At 36.1% G+C, this 22,097-nt stretch overlaps 1 protein-coding gene across 4 annotated transcripts in view; it reads left to right on the top strand.

Moving 5' to 3' along the window:
• Positions 1–228: 228 nt before the first annotated feature.
• The window catches only part of LOC113739167 (DExH-box ATP-dependent RNA helicase DExH14), a 46,910-nt gene continuing 25,041 nt past the window's right edge, over positions 229–22,097 (top strand). For all 4 annotated transcript variants that reach the window (XR_011813173.1, XM_072046224.1, XM_072046225.1 and 1 more), the window contains exons 1-32: positions 229–612; positions 705–766; positions 857–1,034; positions 1,724–2,168; positions 2,272–2,337; positions 3,682–3,786; positions 3,878–4,177; positions 7,104–7,220; positions 7,305–7,364; positions 8,613–8,684; positions 8,760–8,876; positions 8,990–9,151; positions 11,250–11,315; positions 11,487–11,639; positions 11,730–11,813; positions 13,126–13,200; positions 13,282–13,413; positions 13,545–13,610; positions 14,627–14,692; positions 14,789–14,911; positions 15,862–16,011; positions 16,865–17,077; positions 17,712–17,867; positions 17,964–18,188; positions 18,269–18,370; positions 18,460–18,540; positions 18,635–18,715; positions 19,816–20,019; positions 20,138–20,254; positions 20,350–20,472; positions 21,156–21,245; positions 21,320–21,445. Coding sequence is in view for 3 of the 4 variants with exons in the window: in XM_072046224.1 (XP_071902325.1) it covers positions 506–612; positions 705–766; positions 857–1,034; positions 1,724–2,168; positions 2,272–2,337; positions 3,682–3,786; positions 3,878–4,177; positions 7,104–7,220; positions 7,305–7,364; positions 8,613–8,684; positions 8,760–8,876; positions 8,990–9,151; positions 11,250–11,315; positions 11,487–11,639; positions 11,730–11,813; positions 13,126–13,200; positions 13,282–13,413; positions 13,545–13,610; positions 14,627–14,692; positions 14,789–14,911; positions 15,862–16,011; positions 16,865–17,077; positions 17,712–17,867; positions 17,964–18,188; positions 18,269–18,370; positions 18,460–18,540; positions 18,635–18,715; positions 19,816–20,019; positions 20,138–20,254; positions 20,350–20,472; positions 21,156–21,245; positions 21,320–21,445 (4,224 nt within the window). In the remaining variant the exon portion in view is untranslated. The remainder of the gene's footprint in view (positions 613–704; positions 767–856; positions 1,035–1,723; positions 2,169–2,271; positions 2,338–3,681; positions 3,787–3,877; positions 4,178–7,103; positions 7,221–7,304; positions 7,365–8,612; positions 8,685–8,759; positions 8,877–8,989; positions 9,152–11,249; positions 11,316–11,486; positions 11,640–11,729; positions 11,814–13,125; positions 13,201–13,281; positions 13,414–13,544; positions 13,611–14,626; positions 14,693–14,788; positions 14,912–15,861; positions 16,012–16,864; positions 17,078–17,711; positions 17,868–17,963; positions 18,189–18,268; positions 18,371–18,459; positions 18,541–18,634; positions 18,716–19,815; positions 20,020–20,137; positions 20,255–20,349; positions 20,473–21,155; positions 21,246–21,319; positions 21,446–22,097) is intronic.

Genomic DNA, 22,097 nt, shown 5'->3' on the forward strand with positions numbered 1-22,097 from the left:
CTTAGGTTTGGTGGTTTGATACTTATATTTATCATTTGTGTTTGTGTGTAATATCAATATAAATTCATGAACTAAATACCATATATGATTATGGCTTGTGTGTATAATGTACAAATAGGTTATGGTTTATTAAGATTTAAGAATTTCCGTGCTTATTATAATTTATATATTTATTTAATTATATTATATATATTTTTTATTTTATAGTGTGAGTTGAAATAGTGAATTACACCTGAACTGCCAACTCACCAATCCGGTCCTCTGCCAGGTTGATGTCCGGTTGGTTTTAATAACTACCAATTTGGCGTCGAATAGTTCAAAAGTTGTGTTTGCAAATTGCAACTGGTATGTTTGTTATAGGGTTTTCTGCATTTTCCCCAATCTCATCACAAAGTAACCGGTTCAGACCGATTGAGAAATTCTTCCTATATTTTTGTGCAACTGAAAGCCCACACCACTAGTCTTAAAAGACCTGCTGGTGGCAAAATTCAATAGCAGGGAGAAAATGCTGCTGGAACTTCCGCGGTTAACGAATTCTCTCCGCGATCCTTTTGATGTTGATCAAGCGTATCTTCATCGCAAAACCATCCTCCAAAACCTCAAACCTCCCAGGTTCTCCCATCCAACTTTCCAATTTTAGGATTCTTTTGGTAATTTTTTAACTCGATTTTTTGGTAATGCAATATGCACTTTTTTTTTTTTAGTTCTGCCAATTCAGTTCAAGAATCGCAACTCGCTCGGAAGATTGTATATAGATGGGATGATGGTATTGTAGAAATTTTTATATTGTTGTATAGAGTTCAGTTAATTAGTTTTACAGGTTTCATTTTTTGATTTTTTAAAATAATTTTAACAGCGTCTAATGAAGTGCGGCAAGTGTACAAACAATTTATTGGAGCGGTGGTGGAGTTGATGGGCGGCGAAGTGGTGTCAGAGGAGTTTCAGGAGGTGGCTCTGAGTGTATATAAGCTTTTTTGTACCCAATTGGAGGATGTGGAAGATGATCAAGTGGATAAGATTATTGCTGAGAAGAAGTAAGGAAGAGAAGTTTTATTGATTACAAACAATTTTTTTTTGTGATAGCATTTGCCCCCTTGAATCTTGATCATTGAATTTGTTGGCAGTTCTTTCACAAAATTTCTTAAGAGGTTCACTAGTCATGTTACATAATTTACTTGAGAGTGTTATGGAGTTGCAACATTAGAGGCATGCGCAAAGTTTGGTTAACTATTCTATTGTGGACCTTCTGTCTAGTCTCTGTACCTGGTGGTCATCTAATGTTTGTTAAAGGAAGACTTTGAACCTCTCTTGGCTATTTACGTAGTTCCAGTGTTATTGGTAATTTTTTCTTTATCTGTTTTGTATTCCTTTCCCTATGAACATTAAAGGGCTGAATAAATTTGGCATGTGGCTATTCTATATGAATGGGAACTATGATTGGTTGCACTTTGCAGGAAGACATGTTAGGCTATCCTACAATACATTTTCTTCTTTGAATAATATCTGCAATTGCTGATCGGATAAATATATGCTTAGAAGGACAGAGGGCATGCATACTTAGTTGATATTGGTGTAAACATGTTTTTGCTTGGTAATGGCTAGAAATTCGATGGCCTAAGTATACTAGTGTATTAATAAAAGCTGTTTAACTGTATATGGGTTGAATACGATGTTAAAGTTTTTGGCTTTGAAAAAATTCATGGATTTTTTCTATACGTTCCAGATTAGATTTGCAAAAGCTGTTCGGTTATGAAGTTCCTCTTTTAAAGCTGCAAAGAGTACTCTCTTTAGTGAAGAGGCTTTTGGAGTTGCAGAAGAAGGATGATGGAACTGTGTATATACCAGAAGGGCAAGATGAGAGTGCTGATGATATGGAATTTGGTGCAGATCTGGTTTTTCGAGCCCCCACACGGTTTCTAGTTGATGTTGTCTTGGAGGACAGTGATCTGTTTATTGAGGAGGCCACTGAAATTCCAAATCATGGTGCATGGTATGAGCTTGGTGACTCAGCAACTTACATTCCTTCTGCAAGTGGAGGAAACTTTGACTTAGAGTGGTTAAGGGATGCTTGTGATAAGATAGTTAGTGAAAGTATTTCGCAGCTACCTCGAGATGAACTGGCAATGGCAATTTGCCGAGTACTTGATTCAGAGAAACCAGGTGACGAGGTGAGTGGCTATGTGCTTCATTGTTGTCCAAGATCCTTTTTCTGGGATTTTGATTTCATAAAATAACACAAGTTCTTATATCATTTACCATTTTATTTTCAAGATAGCTGGAGACTTGCTGGATCTTGTTGGTGATAGTGCATTTGAAATTGTTCAAGATCTCATCATGGTATGTATAAGAATGTCACATAAAAGTTGGTGTGCTATTTTGCGCGATGATTTGGTTAGTTGTTCTGCTCATGATGAATTGTTCATGTGTCAATGGTCTAATCACCAGAAATAAACAGTTTGTATAGGATTTCATACTTTTTGCATGAAACTGATGATAACTTACATATTTGAAACCTCAGTTGGAACCAATCTGTTGAAAGAAAGCGCCCATTCATCCAACTCATAAGTCTACCTTTCTTTTTGGTGGGTTTCAAATGATTCACCAGTTGGTGGTTAGATTCATTTAAAATGGGTAAATAGGATAAAAATGATGAAGCCATTTTTTCTGGAACTTCGTAGGACACCTAGATGTAATTAAGTCACACAGGAATAAGCGGAATGAGTAGCAGTAGAGAGAGAATGAAAGTTCTGGTGGCTTCTCTGCACTTGTGAGTGCATATCATGGTTTGTGAAAGTTGACGGCATCTGTGCTTTTTACATCTCAATCATTTCTAAAGATAGAGGCGGCATTTTGTATGTTTCATTTCATTTTGACTTTTGATGCTTTCTCATGTCTAATATACTTTTAAGGGAAAATTTGGCCATTTGAGTTGTGCAATTTCGGAATAGAAGAAGCCTCAATGAACACTGGCAACACCTATAATGGCCCTAATATAGCAAAATTCCTTGTCGGGTAAGTTCTGAATGAGGAACGCTGCTCATTAGTAGTGAATATTTTGAAGCTTGGAGCAAATGGAGCTGAGTTTAGTTGCCCTCAGTTTTGGTGTATTTTGGTTACTTTTAATGGTTTTGGTGGCCAAAATGGATCTATGTGGAAAACAGAGTAAAACTTGCTTAGAGTATCTAGATGAGATGACCATAGTGTCACCTGCAGTGTGACGTGCAGCTGAGTTGGTGGGGGAACTTAGGGAAGGAGGAGAATAAAAGAAAAAGGAACAGGGGTGTAAAAAACAAGAAAAAAAAATAAAAAAGAATATTGATTTGGAAACTGATGCTTAAATAAGGACTTACCAGATTGAAATGGGAATTGTCTTAAATATATTCAGACTCTTTGCCATCATATTTACATTTCCGTTCTGAATCAAATAGCCTGCCTTGCATTTGCTGTTGAGGTTGGATATGCCACCAGGTTTGAGGTTGATTGTAAATTCCAAGTAGATCATGAGGCACTTCTGCATAATTTTAGCAAATTACTGCACAATTGACCAAAACGGGCTAGAATACGGGGCAGAAACCCATTTCACTGATTATCCACCAGATTCAATGCTTGTTTCTTTTGTGGTTAACCCCACAGCAATCTTTTCTTTACTAATTTATTCTGAAACTTTTCCTCCATGTTCAGCATAGGAAGGAACTTCTCGATGCTATTCATCATGGGCTATTTGTGCTGAAGTCTGACAAGAATGCTTCTAACGCGCAGTCTCGTATGCCTAGCTATGGCACTCAGGTTACCATATGCTCCTTTCTTGCTGTATTCTCAAGATTTGTAGTACTTACTAGAATGGTTTATTCAAGTTTTGCCATTTTTCCTCTTTCAGGTTACAGTTCAAACAGAGTCTGAACGTCAATTTGATAAACTTCGCCGGAAGGAAGAGAAGAAGCACAGACGTGGAACTGATCATGGAGTTGAAAATGATTTATCTGCTATGACTTTTAGTTCCTTAGTGCAAGCAAGTGGGAAAAAAGGGCTATTTGATGATATCATTGGGAGAGGTGATGCTCATGAGCTACCAGTTACTGCACTTCCTCAAGGCACCATTAAGAAGCATTACAAGGGTTATGAAGAAGTGTTCATTCCTCCAAAGCCAACTGCACCAATGAAACCTGGAGAAAAACTGGTAATTTCTGTTTCTTTGGCTTCTTTCTGATTTCTCTGGCAAGCTGGTGGCCAATTTGTGATAATGATCTAGGTCTATGTCAGCCAGAGGTCATATAGACATTATTGGTACTATTTTAATAAGATAGGCTTTCTTTATTTGATTTTCCTCCTCATTGCATGTTGGGCTTGAAATATAATGGCTATGAACCTAGGAGGAACTAATCATAACCAAAGTTTAATTTTGTTTATTTAACTACTTGTCACCAACTATCCTTTTAACTTCTAAAAGGTAAAGAATTTGTCATTCCATTTGTTTTAGCTGTTGGCTTCAACATTTATTGTCAAATTGGCATATGTGTCATACATAATGTTGCTTTAGGAAGATGAAAATGCTTGGATCCTTTATTTATTACTTATTACTCAAATAATTGGGTATTAGTCATGTCTATTCTTTTTTTAGCTTTTTCCCTCCACGACTGGCACTATCTCACAGCCCCCACCAACTGTGCTGCCATTTTTACCATCTTCCACCACTGCCCAAACCACCCTTACAACCACTACTGACTCCCACCCTAATCAGCAGTGGAATCCTATCTATACATTGTACTGTTTGCCAGACACCATCAGCCCCTTAGCCACCCCCAGAGTATACTGTGCATCTCCAACTATTTTGTTGCACAAACGTTCAGTTAAGCCAAGGAAGCTTAAGTGATATCATCATGAATCTAGGCTAAACTATTGTGCCCAACCTGCAGAAGTGTAAAACTCTTCCATAAATGGCAATTAAGGCCTAGACCCAACACTGATTATGTTATATCTAGAATGTTCTGTGGTAGTACTTCATTTTGTTTGTTTGAGACTATCTTGTGCTGTCATATTGGAATGATCTACCACAATAACAGAAGTAGAGAAAAAGTAAGGTTTGAGGCAGGGAACAGAATAAAGGGTGCTGTGGTGGTTGGTGGGAGGGGAGTACTGGGAAGGGATAAACAAGTTAAAGGACAAAGAATACAATAACTCTCTCTCTCTCTCTCTCTCTCTCTCTCTAAGAGAAGTTTTGTTCAGTGTATTACCTATCAAATGGAATCAAAGCTGTTTGGAGCCACTAGTTGAGTTACAATCTTTTTACCCCCGTAACTAGAGCAGAACACCTTGAAACCAGGAAAAAAAGGGGAAAAAAATGAAAGAAAAGATGTACACCAGTTGTTGACAGCCTTCGTCTAGGTATTGTACCGTTATATTTTGTTATCTCAATCTTTGATGCAGACAGTATTTGTTGCTTAATCAATACCACTGTAGTAGAACATTGATTATGGAGGCATAGGATGTGATTATTTGCTTTTGGCATGCACTTCTGAGGTATCAAGGAGTTGTTTACAAAATTGGGATGAAAGGCAGAATTAGTGTGAAACTAATGAGGGAAGAGGAGGATCTGCTGATTTTGGACATTGGTAGGGGTCTCTGCAAGTTGGTAGTACTAAGGGTGTTGGAGGGGGAGTCTTGAAGAAGAGGGGATTGATCGTGCTAGACTTATGAGGTTTGGTGGCTGTGCAAGTGGGGAATGAGAGATTGCATTGATGGTATTGGGAGGAAGGGGCAAAGAAGGTGTTGGTGTTCACATTTAGCAAGGAGGAAGGGGTTGGTGGTGCTGGAGATTGCCATACTGGGGGAGAGGTGAATTTGATAGATTTAGCAGGCATTTGGTTTGATCTTCTCTTTTAGCTATATGCTAAACTGGTATTGTCTTTTAAGCCTAATTATGATATATTTCAGATGTCATGGATGGCAAGTCCCTTTGGAGTTTGAAGATTACAAAATATGAAAAAATGGTGAATAATATATGAGTTTCAGAAATTTAACCCAAAGCTCATTGTCAAACTTTAAGATGTCTTCATCCAACTAGTTCGGTTAATGGTAATGCTCGCTGATACTGTGCTAATGTTGCTTTTAGGTTTGAACAAGACTTGTCCTTTAATGACCTTAAATTTCATTTTGTTGGATAGGAGGAGAAAAGAGCCTCTCAACCCCAAAAATTAGACTGGTATGAAATAATTGACCAGAAAGTTATTAAGTACATACAACTTTAGAAGAGAAAAGTACATTTTTTTTTTTGGCTGTCAAATAGGAGAAGACTTTTCGATGATTCGAAAGACGAACTTGTTGAGTTGCTATGGCACAAGTAATTGCATGATTGTTCATTGCATAACTGTGAAGTTATTTATTGACCAATCTTTTAGAAGTACATCTCCAGGAGCAGCCCAAAAATGATTCTTGTGGAAAGTAACATCTGACTGATAATAATTGAACTTATTCAAATGGATCAAGTGAATTGCATTTCTTGCTACTAAATTTTTAGTAAAACAAAGCTTGGCTAAAAAAATGTTGCATGCATTGTCACTATAAAATTTATAGTTTTATCTACTTTAGTCAATTTCTTTTTTATCTTTTGATATATCATAGATTTACTGATTAAGTACTTCAAGGACCATGGTAAACATATCTTCAAATTCGCACCTAGGCAGCAGCATGCCTTACATGAATGCCCTTCAATATGATAGAAAAAGATGGAGCTGCTTTAGAAAACTAATGAAAGGGTGAAAAGTTTTCTCATTTAGTCATGGATTGGGTAATCAAGACAATATGTGAAATAAAAGTGTGAAGTTGATTGGTCTTGGCCTATTTATGTTGCCCAAAAAACTATTCTGTGTATGTTGTCAGTTGCATACGTAACTTTATGCGTTTGATTTTTTATTTTTTATTTTTTATGTCTTTTATCTCCAGTATCAGTATAACATGCATATGAGATAAAGGGAAAAGGGCTTAGTGTTTCAAACTTGTAGCGTATTTCTTATGTACAGTCTGAATTCTGTCATAGTAGTCGCTTTTGTTGGTTTACAGATTTGATGTTCTAGATACTTTTTCTTTCTTATGATGTGTCTTATCAGATTGAGATAAAGGAGTTAGATGACTTCGCTCAAGCTGCTTTCCATGGCTACAAGACCTTGAATCGTATTCAGAGTAGAATATTCCAGACTACATATAATACAAATGAAAACATACTTGTGAGTTCCTATTGCATGCTTTGGAGAAATTATTTAAGGAAAATGTAGCTATTAGATATCAGAATGATTTTCATATATTTTCAGGTTTGTGCTCCAACAGGAGCTGGGAAAACAAATATAGCGATGATTGCCATTTTACACGAGGTATGCAGATGGTATCCATCTATGCTTCTCCCTGCAGTAATAGAAGGCATTTTGATCAGGAGCAATCATCACATTTTCTGTTCTAGTTTTGAGTTTTTAGGCACATAAGTTTGAGCATGTTTTGTTCATGTCTTCTTCAACTATTAATAACTTTTGTCATGTCTAGCGGATTGTTTTGCATTTGTACCACAAAGCTTCTCGATCGTGCCCCTCTTCTTTTGACTTTATGATGCAGGATTTTGATATGTGCTTGCTTTTGACTTTCATGTGCTCTATCTTTTTATACTTTGAGATTTTCTGGCATAGGTTTTCTTACTGGTTTATTTGCTTGCTCTTCTTAAACTTTAATACTGATCAACAATCTCCCTTGCAGTTGTCACAGTAATTTGTTTTTAGTCTGTGGTCTGGAACTTTTCAGGCTTTGATTCCTATAATTTCATTGAACAGAAAAATGCACTTGTGAGGGTCTTGTGACAGAGTTTGGCTCCGTTTGGATAGCATTTGTTAGCAGTACTTCTAGGAAAATAATCCTGAGCTCATTTTGGGATGTATGTATGTGGATAATAGATGGTTGGGAATATTCATGGGTGATTGCAAAAAGTGTTTAGAGAATATTCCAAAAAAAAAAAAATCCTAAATAATGGCCAATCTAAACATGGTCAGGGTGATTCTGGATCAAGACAATCTTTTGTTTTCTGATCCAGTTAGTATTGGAATAATTCTAGGGGATATCATGTGGTCGTGAAGTCTGATTATCAATCTGAAGATATCAAGCTTTCTAATGAATTTTTTGCATCTATATGAGGATATATTTATGTGCAAAATAAAAAATTTTAGAGCCTGATGTTCATGTGGCCTCATCGTTCATCTAGGTATCTTATGCTAGTCTAATCAACTTGTTGAATGGATTTAAGAGAGATATGTGGTAGTGCATAATACAGGATTTAGATTTTGATGGTAATGCAAAATGAAGAATTTAGAGTTTGACTTGCTAGTCTTGGAAGTATGATACACATAAGCTTGCAGTTTATTCTTGTTTGTTGTTTAATCAGCAGGCAAATAATTAGATTGTTCCTGCTATTAATTTGAAAGAATTCAGCTAAAAAGTTCATCAAACCGAATACCTTTTTTCCCCTACAAAGTGATGCAAAAATAATTAGGTTGAAGAGCTTCTAAAAGTTTTCACTTTACAGTAACTATTTTTAGCTGGACTTGTCTATTATTCATATATGTATTCTTGTAATGCAGATTAAACATCATTTCAGAGATGGTTACTTGCATAAAGATGAATTCAAGATAGTGTATGTTGCTCCTATGAAGGTACAGTTTGGCTTTGTTCGATCTTATTTTTTTTCCTTTTGATTTATGGCTCATTTTGTATCTTGTCCTCTCTAGGCATTAGCTGCAGAGGTTACTTCGACGTTTAGCCATCGATTGTCTCCATTGAATATTATTGTGAGAGAACTTACTGGAGATATGCAACTTACAAAAAATGAACTTGAAGAAACACAGGTTGTTAGGCATACATATTGATATCTTTGATATATTTGATTTCTTGTCATCATTTGCTCGTCATAGATTTTGTATCTTCTTGTCATATATTTCTTTTGATACATGTTAATCAGATGATAGTGACAACACCTGAGAAGTGGGATGTTATTACTCGTAAAAGCAGTGATATGTCGCTGTCATTGCTTGTGAAGCTCCTTATCATTGATGAAGTGCATCTATTGAATGATGATAGAGGTCCCGTAATAGAGGCATTAGTTGCTCGGACTCTTCGACAGGTCAGGAATTTTGGTTCATCTATTATATTTGAAGAAGCAGATCAGTTGTTTTTGTCAGTGCACTGCAATATGTGAGATAATTGTGGTCAGATAGGTGTAAATTTTAAGAGGGAGTGAACCCTGTTATATGGCCTGGGACAAATAAAAATAGATTCTAGGAGAATGGCCAGAAAGGGATGATTGCATACTTATATTTTCTGGTAAATGGAAAGTCAAAAGTCATGATTTGGTGCCAAAATATCCATTTAATTTAGTAAAGGGCTGGAAACGTTAAAATTTTACATATGCATGTGCATCAGTGTGTTTGTGCTGTATAGAGAGAGAGAGAGGAGGAACTTATATGTTGTTTCTTTTCTGATTGTAGTAAGAAAATAGGATATAAGATGGGCTTGGGCACCACATCTCCTGCATGGAAGTCCATCTTATGGATGGACTTTTGCAAATGGCCTTCTACAAAATAAGAAACATCTGATGGAGATGCATTTCAGAAGTGCTTTTAGATCTAAAAGCCCACTTATTCATTTAAATTATGTTTGGTGAAACTTTCAAGAACTGCATGAGAGTAATTGACAACATTGCGCTTTCTTGTAATTTGTCAACAAGCTATTACGTTAATTTTCTGTATGAGTTAATCTGTTAAACAACAATGCACTTGATATTCATATAGGTGGTGTTTTCATTTGTTGATTCCACCTAGTTTTAGAATTCGATTTTGAAAACCCAGTTTTTGTTAAAGCTCTAGTTTACTTTTTTAGATCTAGATTTTATAATTTATTCAGTTGGCAAAAGAGCTAAAATATAGAATTTACCCAAAGTAGCTTTTGCTGATCTTTATTTATCAGCTTTTTTCAGCAACCATGAATTGCCCATAAGCAATTGCAAATAATAACTGACAAATATTGTATTGTCATTCACAAATAACCTAACTGTTTTTATTGCCGTGTCTAAAAGAAAAACTTAATTTTATGCATCTAAAATGGCAGTAAAGGTTCTTTTTTCCCAGTCGATCCTGAATGTATCAGTTTACTGGATTCCAGGTTAACTTCTATCTATAGAATTAACTCACTTTTTTGTTCCTTTTTTTATTTATCATGAGATCTGATCTTTTGTAGGACAGAGGTTATATTTGATATTCATGTTTTTAGTAAAGTAGGTCCAATCCCTAGATGGACTTCTTTTCGAAATTCATTTCCAGGATGCCATCATGGGTGATTTCCCCAAATTGGACTAACATAGCTTCCGTCTAAAATTTTCACCAAATGCTTTTTTTTTTTTGTTAGAAATGGACTTCCATCTCCAGGAATTTGATTCAAAGAATAGCAAAGTTCCTGATTATTTTCAAAGAAACTACTCCTTCGATTCCATTTTTTTTTTGCCACATTTGCTTGTTTATTTGAGTCAAAGAAATTGACCATTAAAACAAGTTGAGTTATTGAATAAGTTGCATTGTTCTCTTTTGTTTTTGCATAAATGTACGTGCTGTCAAAATTTTTTATCCCAATCATTGTGGTTGAGGAATAATGTACTGAAGTTTTTTCTTATGTCTTGTTATTCATTCTTCTTGTGAGAATTCAAAAATTAATGGAAGTCTTCTTAGAGGAAGGTGATGGATCATCTTATATTGGGGGCTTATGTTTGAAAAGGCTCAGCAAAAGTTTCAGATAACGATTTGAAGCATCCTAGTAGAAAAGATAGATTCTGGTATATGAAGTTGACAGCTACTGATAAATAGAACTTATCAGGTAGCTTATGGAGTATATGACAAGCGAGCTCATGTCATGAAGCAAACCTAATACACAAGAAGTACTGGTTCTTCAGTGCAGATTCTATCACTAGTCTAATTCGATCCACAATTTGCAACACCTGTGGCTTTCATTCAATAATTACTGATTCTTTATCTAATGTCTTATCATGGGAACAAATTATGTACTTTATTGATTAAGTACCTTCTTTTTCTTTATTCAGAGAAATAAGTGGAAACTTTGTGGCTTCATAAATTTGTATTGCTTCTCATTTTATTCTTGGGGGTGTGTAATTCTCCGGCAGTCAATATTAGGAAAAATCAGATTTAAGCATACTTGCTTGAAATTTTTGACAGGTAGAGTCCACACAGAGCATGATCCGCATCGTAGGCCTTTCAGCCACTTTACCAAACTATTTAGAGGTTGGTACTTGATATCTTTCATAAACCCATAGGCAGTGTTGTATCATAATCTAAAGTTTTATGCTCTAGCTAAGGTTTAGTTTACCTTTTTTTGTTCATTATATGCAAGTGTTTTTTCATTTTTATTTTTGTTTTTTATTTGTTTATTTTTTTTGGATTGTTGACATTTAGGTTGCACAATTTCTAAGGGTCAATACAGAGACAGGTCTGTTTTTCTTTGATTCTAGCTATCGACCAGTACCTCTTGCCCAGCAGTATATTGGGATCAGTGAGCATAACTTTCTGGCTCGTGTTGAATTGCTGAATGAGATATGCTATAATAAGGTTTTGTTCTTTGAACTCTTTTGTGTTCAGACATAATTTCTAATTCCCAATCCATGAATTCCTTCCGTAAAACTGTACTTCCTGCACTAGGTTGTTGATTCTTTAAAGCAAGGGCATCAGGCAATGGTTTTTGTCCATTCCCGGAAAGACACAAGGAAAACAGCTGAGAAACTGGTACGCTCAAATTTAAGTCTTAAAGCAGGAGTAACTTCTTTGATTTCACCTAATTTAAAGGTTTTTACCTTTCCTTTGTCTTGTCATGGTATTTGATAACAGTGAGAGGGAGTCTTTCAGGTTGTAGACCACACTAAGATACTGCATACATAAGCAGATATCTGAAGAAAGTAGCATCCTATTAAGCTTTGCATGGCTGTCTTGTCTGAAAATGCTGCAAGGTTTTCTTCTTTTGGTAGTTACCCTCAATTATTTCAAGAGATTCTCTCTTTTTCGGATGATGTTGAGAGTTCCAATGTGTAGCCTCCTTTACTATTAGTCTTGCAACCATCTAACTAAGTTGGTAGATGTACAATATTGTTAATGAAGGCTTGTATTTAGGAGAAAATATTTCTGTTGAAGAGCGCTTATCAAAGAAAATGGCGGACTGATTTAAGATCACCTTGTCTTATGAAATTTCAGCTACAGGCATTTGTCTAAATATTTGGAAATGTAGGAGAAATTGTTATATGATTTTATTGCAAGGGGCTCTATTGTATATTTTTTCCCCCAGCCAACTGCAAGACTTTTTATATTGTTGCTGAGTGATCTTATTTGTTCTCTAATCCATAGGAGATATTCTACTCTATTATGCTACCTCCAATTTTTCTTGTCTGCTTCCCATTTTTTATACAAAAGGAGATCACTTAATCTTTATTTAGTTCCTGGTGCAAGTACATTTTTAGGATTGACTCCTGTAAGTAATTGAGTTTCAGCTTACTGAAGTCTATCTAAGAAACACGAGAGACTACAAGGACTTTGGTTTTATCCACAGAGATTAACTGTATCACATTGTTAACAGTTTGTTGGATGTTAATTCTGATATAGTTGTGAAGTTTGAAAATAATTTGCAAATTTTCATGAAGATACTAGCAGGAGATGCATCTTCGAAAATATGACTGATTGGGAGTTGTATCTTGTTCATTGAAGATTGAGGATGAAGTTATTTCATGAGGATTTGTTTGATTGGGAATTGTCTCTTGTTTATTTAAGATTGAGGTGGAAGTTGTTTCACGAGGGTGTGGTTGATTGGCAGTTGTGTTTTGTTTATTTACGATTGGAGATGAAGTTATTTTGTGAGGATTATATTAATTATAAGAGTGGATAACCACAATCAAGATACTTAGCTAGGCCTCTTTGAGTCGTCAGTTTTCTCAAAATTTCGAGATAGAAAATTAGGTCTTCAGATATGCTTGATAAGGCATCAGGTTTTGAGGAAATTTTTCTGAGAGCTGATTTTGTAATGCATGTACATCTCTGATATGTTGTGCAGGTTGAACTGGCCAGGAAATACGAGGACTTGGAACTTTTTAGGAATTATTCACATCCTCAATTTGAGCTTAAAAAGGCAAGAAAAAAAAATACTTTGCCAATTCTGCTGGATTATATATTGAGGTGTTCTGTAGCTCAGCTAATCTGTGTGTTACAGAGGGAAGTTCTCAAGTCCAGAAATAAGGAGGTTGTGGATCTTTTTGAAAATGGAATTGGTATTCATCATGCGGGGATGTTACGGGCTGATAGGGGACTCACCGAGCGACTTTTCTCAGAAGGACTTTTGAAGGTAAGTTGTCCACTTGTCATGTTAATCTTTCTTCCTCACTTCATCTAGCAGTGACTGAACAATGTTCTTTACTTTTCTTTTTTTTTTTCTAATGTAGCTTTCTTTACTCAGCTGTTTCAAATTTCTTCTAGGTACTTGTATGCACTGCAACACTGGCATGGGGAGTAAATCTGCCTGCTCACACAGTGGTGATTAAGGTTTGAGCACTGTTTATGTTGTTAGTACTCATAGGTGAACTGGTGTGCTGTTTTTCTAAGTTTCAAGTTGAGGTCTTTAGTGTAGAAAAGAGCTCGGGAATTTTGCCTATAAGCTGGTGGAATGGGGAGGGATGACACCGGCATATTTGTAAAAGCTGTTGTGGAGTAAACACTATCCAAAGTTTTTCTACAATATGCACAATTGTAATGTGGAGGAAGTCTCTGCAAGATCAGCTTATGCGAAGCACCTCTCCTTTTGTTTGATACATAAAATATGCAGTCCTTAGAGGATGCAGTAAATTCTAGTTTTAAGCATCTCTTTCTTTCTTGGTGTGGTACATTATTTGTACCACATCATTGTCCATTTATCATCAATGTTATTTCTATATGGCTTCTGTACAATGTAATAAAGTTGCTAAGTAGCTAGTATGTTGAGTGACTGAAACAAGGTTGAAGGCTTCCTGTCCAAGTTGTCACTATGTGGGTTATGAGCTCATATTACTTGTCATAGAGTTCTTTGAAGAGCCAAATAAAAACCTAAACTAATAGCCAAAACAACCATTAGTATATCACAATAGACAAGATTGTTATCTTTCTCTGCAAGTTCTTTGATTATAGTATTTATTATCATTGTAATGCCTTGTTACTGGGCTGGAATTGCCTAGAAAAGAAAGGCTATTCATCTTTTATCTTTCTATCCACTATTTGCTGCGACTAAACAAAGTTGAAGGGGCTTTCTAAGATTTGTCTTTTTGAACAAAAAGTTAATGACCCACCTTTGTCATCTTTATTTTGGGAAGGAAACCATGGATGTAACTAGTCTCATTGCATGAGTCGTTTGTTTCTTTAATAGGTGAAATACATGTTGATACCTAGATACATAGGGACATATATATAGATAGGTATGTCTTTACAATCCTAAACTTGTGGTCCAGATTTTTCTTCCAGTTTCTTGTGACATAGTTTAATATCTGGACCATTTTGGTGCTTCAATCTTGTGCATGTTTTTTGTCCAGGGAACTCAAATATATGATCCAAAGGCCGGTGGATGGCGAGATTTGGGCATGCTTGATGTTATGCAGGTAAGTGGACTGTTTCTCTTGTATTTTTTGTGTCTCCAAATCCATTACTCAACTGGGATTAATTTGTAACTTTCTTTGAATGAGGTGCTGTTATAGATTTTTGGACGTGCAGGGAGACCTCAGTTTGACAAAAGTGGGGAAGGAATTATAATCACCATGCATGACAAGTTAGCCTATTATTTGCGACTTCTAACCAGTCAACTACCCATAGAAAGTCAGGTGAAACTTGTCTTTTGGTTTGGAGTTTTGGCCCTTTAAATCTGTTTCTGATTTTTCTGGTGTATCCATATATGTTCGAGAGTTTGCTATCTTCATTTGTCTAAGTTGTGCTCTAGCTCTGCTCATTAAGGGCTCAGTGTGTAGGAATTTAAACCTTTTGTTGTCCAGCCTACAAATGCTAATGCTTCAGCAATCTGCCATATGTTTTTCACCATTGCATCTTTTTTAATTGTTTAGAAGGTTTTTTAATCTTGTCATATCACACATACTTGCCATGAATTTTGTCAACTAATAGTAGTAGCTTTCTACGAGGAACATGTTCTTGGAACATGAAATGAGGAAAACAGATGAGCCAATGTTCACTGAACTGATTTAACCTTTTGTCTTAAATTATGGTTGACACTCTCTTCTGGTTACAAGCAGAGCCTTTGAGATACAGTTTTCTGTTATCTTTATATCCCTTTTGTTTCAGTCTTCTGGCTCAACAAGGTTTTCATTCATCTTCTGCTTTCAGTGTTTATAACGTTTTACAAGCAATGCATTACTACATTCAAACTTGAGAATTCCTGTCCTAGCAATGAAATAGGAAACTAGATTTTTTCCATTCCAAGGCCCATCTCAAGTGGCCATAATTTTAATTGTTGATGGGGTGGGGTGAGGGAGGTTAGGGCTGAACCCACAACAATATTTTACAATTTGGAGAGCTTTTACTACTTTGGCTGCCCTCTGCCTCATCTAGCCCATGTTATTCAGATGAGTAATTAAAGTATTGGTAGACTTGAAATTATTTAGTTATCATTTGGAAAGATAGTAAATCGGTTAATTTTTAATATGATCCTAATGATTTTTGTCTTAGTATGTGTCTTATTTCCTTCAATTGGACATGTATATTGAACATATCTCTTAAATGACTGCCATTGTACCCAACACCCATTTTACATCTGTTGCAGTTCATTAAGTCCTTGAAGGATAATTTAAATGCTGAGGTGGCACTGGGCACTGTGACCAATGTGAAGGAGGCTTGTGCTTGGCTTGGATACACATATCTGTTCATTAGAATGAAAATGAATCCCCTTGCATATGGTATTGGATGGGAGGAGGTATCATATTCACCTGTCAAATTTTTATTTTTATTTTTTTTGTTTGATCTGTTCATATCTGTTCAGGAATTGCCAGGTGTGTTTCTCAGGGCAGCCATTCTGTTTAAATTTCCTTTCTTGTTCGTCTCTATTTCGCCCTCTCCGCCCTTTCCCCCTCTCCGTTGCTATTAATCTATCTCTCTATGTATGTGCACGTGGGCATACATGTTTACATGTGCGACACATTTATGTGTGTGTGTTTCCACGTGCTTTTGTGTAAACACACACATATGCGTATTGTAGGATATCTTTATATTTTTTGTTGGTGGATCTGTAATCACATTTGTTTGATATATTGCTCTAGTAAATATTTCATATCCTTGGCTATGTGATTGGCTTAATCCCTGTGGAATTCACTGGATATAAATATAGAGAGAGAGAGAGAGCTGTGAAATAATACCTTATGTTGTGGCTGTTACCCAACTTATGGCCCGAACCTCTGATATTTTTGACTGATGAAGAGATCGGATATTTTCATTATGCCCATCTATTGGTTCAAAATTTTATGTTCGTGCTTGGTGGTAATGTATTGTGATGGATAGAGTTTAAGGGGCTTCTTTTCTTTGAACACCTATTTCAGTAGGCGTGTTTGGTAAAGAAACAAGAAGAGTACTAGGTTGAAACTTCTGCCAAAGCCCAACTCTTGTCTCCCCATTTTCTCCCTCCTTTGCATTTTGCTTCTCTAGAGAGAGAGTCGTTTACTTTCTTCTATAATACTTTTCCTTCTTCCTCCTTCCTTTATTTTTGCTTGTTCTCCTATGACTTTTTCCCTCACTAAAGTGAAGATGGTAGTCAAGGGCTTTTGTTTTTGCAGGTGATTGCAGACCCTACATTGAGCATGAAGCAGAGAGCTCTTGTAGCAGATGCAGCACGAGCTCTTGATAAAGCAAAAATGATGCGTTTCGATGAGAAAAGTGGCAACATCTATTGCACAGAGCTCGGTCGTATTGCTAGCCATTTTTACATCCAGTACTCCAGTGTGGAAACTTACAATGAGTTGCTAAGACAGCACATGAATGAAAGCGAGGTGATTGAGATAGTCTGGCATGCACCCGTTCACTTCACTTTTTGTTAGCTTTTGGCATTATGCCATTTTAATGTTTGAAACATCTATCTCCCAAATGGTCTAAGCTTTATGAAGCAGATGTCATTTGGCAATTTGCTGGGACGGGTAATAGTGAATTGCTTTGTTAACAAAGAAAAAAAAATTTAACAAAATGATGAAAGACTTGAATGTTTGCTCTGAATTGTCTTGATGAAGTAGCACATGGCTTTTTGGAACTCAGAATTATAAAGGGAAAATGATTTTCAATCTTATTTTGTAGATGATCAGCTCATCTTAAAAGTCTGTCAGCTATATTACATGGAGTTGGATAAGAGTGTTGAGTGCAGTATGTCAATAAGTGTCAGATTTGTTTCTAAGGCTTGTCCTGTTTTTTAATTTGTAACTAACATGTTAAGAAAATATGGCAACAACTTAAATTATTTTGTAGTTCATGTTTGAAAGGAAATTTATGTAACTATATATGTCTGTGAGTAATATGTTAGTGTTGTATATAAAGAAGAAAGCATATAAGATTAGGAGCGGAAAAATTTCTGCAACCAGATATTTACCATCTTTTAAGGCTGAAAGTAACTAAAAATTCTTTCTGGTTTTGTAGATAATTGATATGGTTGCCCATTCTTCTGAATTTGAAAACATCGTTCTCCGTGACGAAGAACAAAATGAGTTAGAAATGTTGGCCCGCACTTCATGTCCATTAGAAATTAAGGGAGGTCCATCAAATAAACATGGAAAAGTCTCAATTCTTATTCAGGTAGATGCAGACTACTTTTGTCAACTGTGATGACTATATTTCTGCTGAGGTGATGGAACTTTCTTACTACCACTATGTGCTTATTTTGATTTGCAGCTGTACATATCTCGGGGCTCCATCGATTCATTTTCACTAGTTTCTGATGGAGCATATATAAGTGCAAGCTTGGCTCGTATCATGCGGGCTCTATTTGAGATTTGTTTACGCAGAGGGTGGTCTGAGATGTCTTCATTAATGTTAGATTATTGTAAGGCAGTGGATCGCCAAATTTGGCCCCATCAACACCCTCTTAGACAATTTGACAAGGATATCTCAGCAGAGGTTTTTTGGCACAATGTTTTTTTGGAAATGAATCATGTAGGTCGTTTACCATTGACCTGGACTAATTATCTGCCATTCAGGTTTTGAGGAAGCTCGAAGAGAAAGGGGCTGATTTAGATCGCCTACAAGAGATGCAAGAGAAAGATATTGGAGCTTTGATCCGTTATGCACCTGGTGGAAGGGTACTTTCCTTGCTATATTTTACCACCTCAATAATACCTGTAGCTGTTTGACATTGATAGTTTTTGGTATGGCTTTTTTGAGACAAAAGTTGGTCAAGCAACACTTGGGATATTTTCCTTCAGTCCTGTTGTCTGCTACAGTAAGTCCAATTACGAGAACTGTTCTCAAGGTATCTCCAATCTGACAAGATTCTTCAAACTCATTTCATTTTTGAACTACAAATTTGATATTAATGTACAAAATTGACACGTGCTGTCTTTTAGGTGGATTTGATTATAACACCAGATTTTGTGTGGAAGGATCGCTTTCATGGCACTGCCCTAAGGTGGTGGATTCTGGTTGAGGTGAACTTTTGCTACGTTCTTCTGTCTTGAACAGAAACCTAAGAAGCCTATGAGCACAAATTTATTGATCAGCTTTCTGTGGATCATTTCTTCCTTTAGCGTAGCCTTCAAGTTAAACATTTGGTTAAATAGGTGGTTTTCAAATTAGCTTTAGATAAGAAGGTTATTTTTCTGAACAAGTCACAATAATAACCAGAAAGGGACAAGGATTTCATTCCAAAAGCTGATAGAAACCCGATGAACTTTGGCCTTATAAGGACAAAAACTCCTCCAGGTTATGGTAAAAATCTCAAGTTGAAAAAAGAGCCATATGAGCCTTGTCCTCTTTACTAGTTCTCTATGACTGTATTTGCCCTTGATCCTGATTATCAGTTTACCATAATGTTCAGATGAAAGTATTTGCACGTAGATATTAGGTTGGATTCTAGAAAGGCATCCAGTATTCTGGATCTTTTTTAAAAGAAGAAAAATACTGTCTGTTTAATAATTTAAACTTGAAAAGCGATGCAAGCCCATCCATAGCTTAGTTCTGCATTTTTAAAGGATGAATGTTGACAAACAATCATGCAGTTCAGACTGGTCTTGTGGTTACCATGTGGGCTGCATGATCTTTCAGTTGCAAGTTTGTTAATTCACTAATATTTAGTGGTTGATCATCAATACATTAAGCATGAGATTATGACATGTGGAGCGACCTTTTTTAGGTTCTTTTTGGTTTGTATGAAGGGAAAGGAGCATATGTTGCTGTGAAGAGTGTGTTTTTCTTTGGTCTTCTTAGCTCAAAATTGTTTTACGTCAGTTTTGCTTGACAAAAATTCCTGGTGCTACATTTTGGTCTATTATCTTGGAGCGTTAGTCTCCTTGTAGGTATTTTATTGCCAATAGCGGCTTTTTCAAAGCCGTTTTGCATCAATTGGAGTTAGGCTATACTTGATTAAACTTTCTGCAACAGAAGAAGTGTGTGTGTGTAAAGAAGAAAGAAAAGATCACTCTAGACTTATGGGTTATACTCAAACTTCCTGATGTCTTTTCTATTGTTTTCAACGTCTACCTAGAGTCCTTATAAGTTTTACAGAACTTTGGTGCTCTCTTACTCACAGGATTCTGATAATGATCACATTTACCACTCCGAGCTATTTACATTGACAAAGCGGATGGCTAAAGCGGAACCTTATAAGCTATCTTTTACCGTGCCAATCTTTGAGCCACATCCTCCTCAGTATTACATTCGTGCAGTTTCTGACTCCTGGTTGCATGCAGAGGCATTCTACACTATATCCTTTCATAATCTTGCCTTGCCAGAGGTGGTGTTGCTAGCTTATTCCTCATATATATTTCTTGAATGCATCTAGTGTCTTTTAATTGTAGGTTCATTCATCATTTAGTTTCAAATTCTTCACAACACGATGATATTTCATTCAGGGTCGCACATCCCATACTGAACTTTTAGATTTGAAACCCCTTCCTGTGACTGCACTTGGCAATGAAACATATGAAGCTTTGTACAACTTTACACATTTCAATCCTATTCAGACACAGGTTTGTATCTTTACTTTCTCAATCAGACTTTAGTAGTAGTCATGTTAGTAATTAGCTTCAGTATTGTTAGTTTATGTTTGTTGATCTTTTGGCAGGCTTTTCATGTGCTTTATCATTCGAACAAAAATGTTCTCTTAGGAGCTCCAACTGGAAGTGGAAAAACCATATCAGCTGAACTTGCTATGCTCCATCTCTTTAACACCCAGCCTGACATGAAGGTACTCGTATTTTTTGCTGCATCTAATTTTTCTTCTGCATTGCTCTGAATGCAGAACTTCGAGCCAGTTTTAATTTGTGGAATGAGTGATGAAGAACTTTCCTTTGAGATATAGGTGGTTGTCGTATATAATTTTGAAATAATGAATAATTTGAAAGCTTAAGCTCTTTACCCCCTTATTTTGATGGTGTTCTGCAAGAACAAGTAATTGATGCTACAGAGGAGAAGAACGATATTTCATAAAAGTGCTGTTTACATCTCTCTAGCTTTAGCGTTCAAGCACTGTATATCACCTGGCCTAGTTATTTTTGAGCTTTCTTCTAATTTCCGTTTCTTAGTCAATGTATAATGATTCAATGTTTCATGTCTTAATGGGTTTAGTTACTTGGAGGATAAGATTCTAGCTTGGTTGGGAGTTGGAACATTAGTTTAGAACCAATAAAGAATGTCCGCTTTGTATTGTAGAGAATTCCTTGTTTGAACCTTCTTATTTTATATCAATGACTATGACCTAGTGCAAACCCTCATTGGATGTTGCAAACCCTCATTGGATGTTGGTTCTTAACATTGATGGCCATCCATCGAAATGAAAAAAAAATAAAGACTTTAAAATGTTGAACAACTAAAATTTGTCTTGCTGCGGAATATAATTAGTTATGTGCCTAAGTCATGATGTTAATGCAGGTCATCTACATAGCACCTCTGAAGGCTATAGTTCGGGAAAGGATGAACGATTGGAGGAAGCATCTTGTTACTCGACTTGGAAAACAGATGGTGCACATCATTGTCTCTTGCATAATCCAATTTCTGCAATTAGCTCTTTGTACTAATATGATTTTTTTCATTAGGTTGAAATGACAGGAGACTATACCCCGGACATGATGGCTCTTTTATCAGCAGATATTATTATATCTACTCCTGAAAAGTGGGATGGTATCAGTCGCAACTGGCATAGTCGAAATTATGTTAAAAAGGTGACATTTTTTTCCCCAAAAGCCCATCAATGAGTTCATTCTCTGTCTACTTAATTGATTCTGTAAACTTTAACAGAAAAGGAAAAAATGAACAAAAAACTCTCCTTTTCTTTATTTTCCCACTAACTAAATATGCTTACAAGGTAGGCATATATAGGACAACCCTATCATAGTTCTGCCACCACTTAAGGTAATAGAACCATGATTTTAGGGATTACATAATCAACTCATATCCTATCTATTCAACCTTGATTGATCATAAGCAATAAAATCCCATAATTATGGGAGGTAATTATGGAAGATAATATCTCCCATAATCATAGGAGATAATATCTTCGACACCCCCCCTCAAGTTGGTGCGTATATATTTATCATGTCCAACTTGCTTGTAAGAAGTTCAAAATTTGGTCTGAGGAGTCCTTTGGTGAGAATGTCAGCTATTTGCTGAGCTGATGGAACGAATGGCATGCAGATAATTCCTCCTTCAAGTTTCTCTTTTATGAAGTGGCGGTCAATCTCAATATGTTTGGTTCTATCATGTTGCACAGGATTCTGAGCTATGCTAATTGCCGCCTGGTTATCACAATAGAGCCTCATTGGAAGTTCAATAGGTCTTTTCAGCTCCTCTAAAACTCTCTTCAGCCATAACATC

Source organism: Coffea arabica, chromosome 4c, assembly GCF_036785885.1.
Source record: "Coffea arabica cultivar ET-39 chromosome 4c, Coffea Arabica ET-39 HiFi, whole genome shotgun sequence".
NCBI lineage: Eukaryota > Viridiplantae > Streptophyta > Magnoliopsida > Gentianales > Rubiaceae > Coffea > Coffea arabica.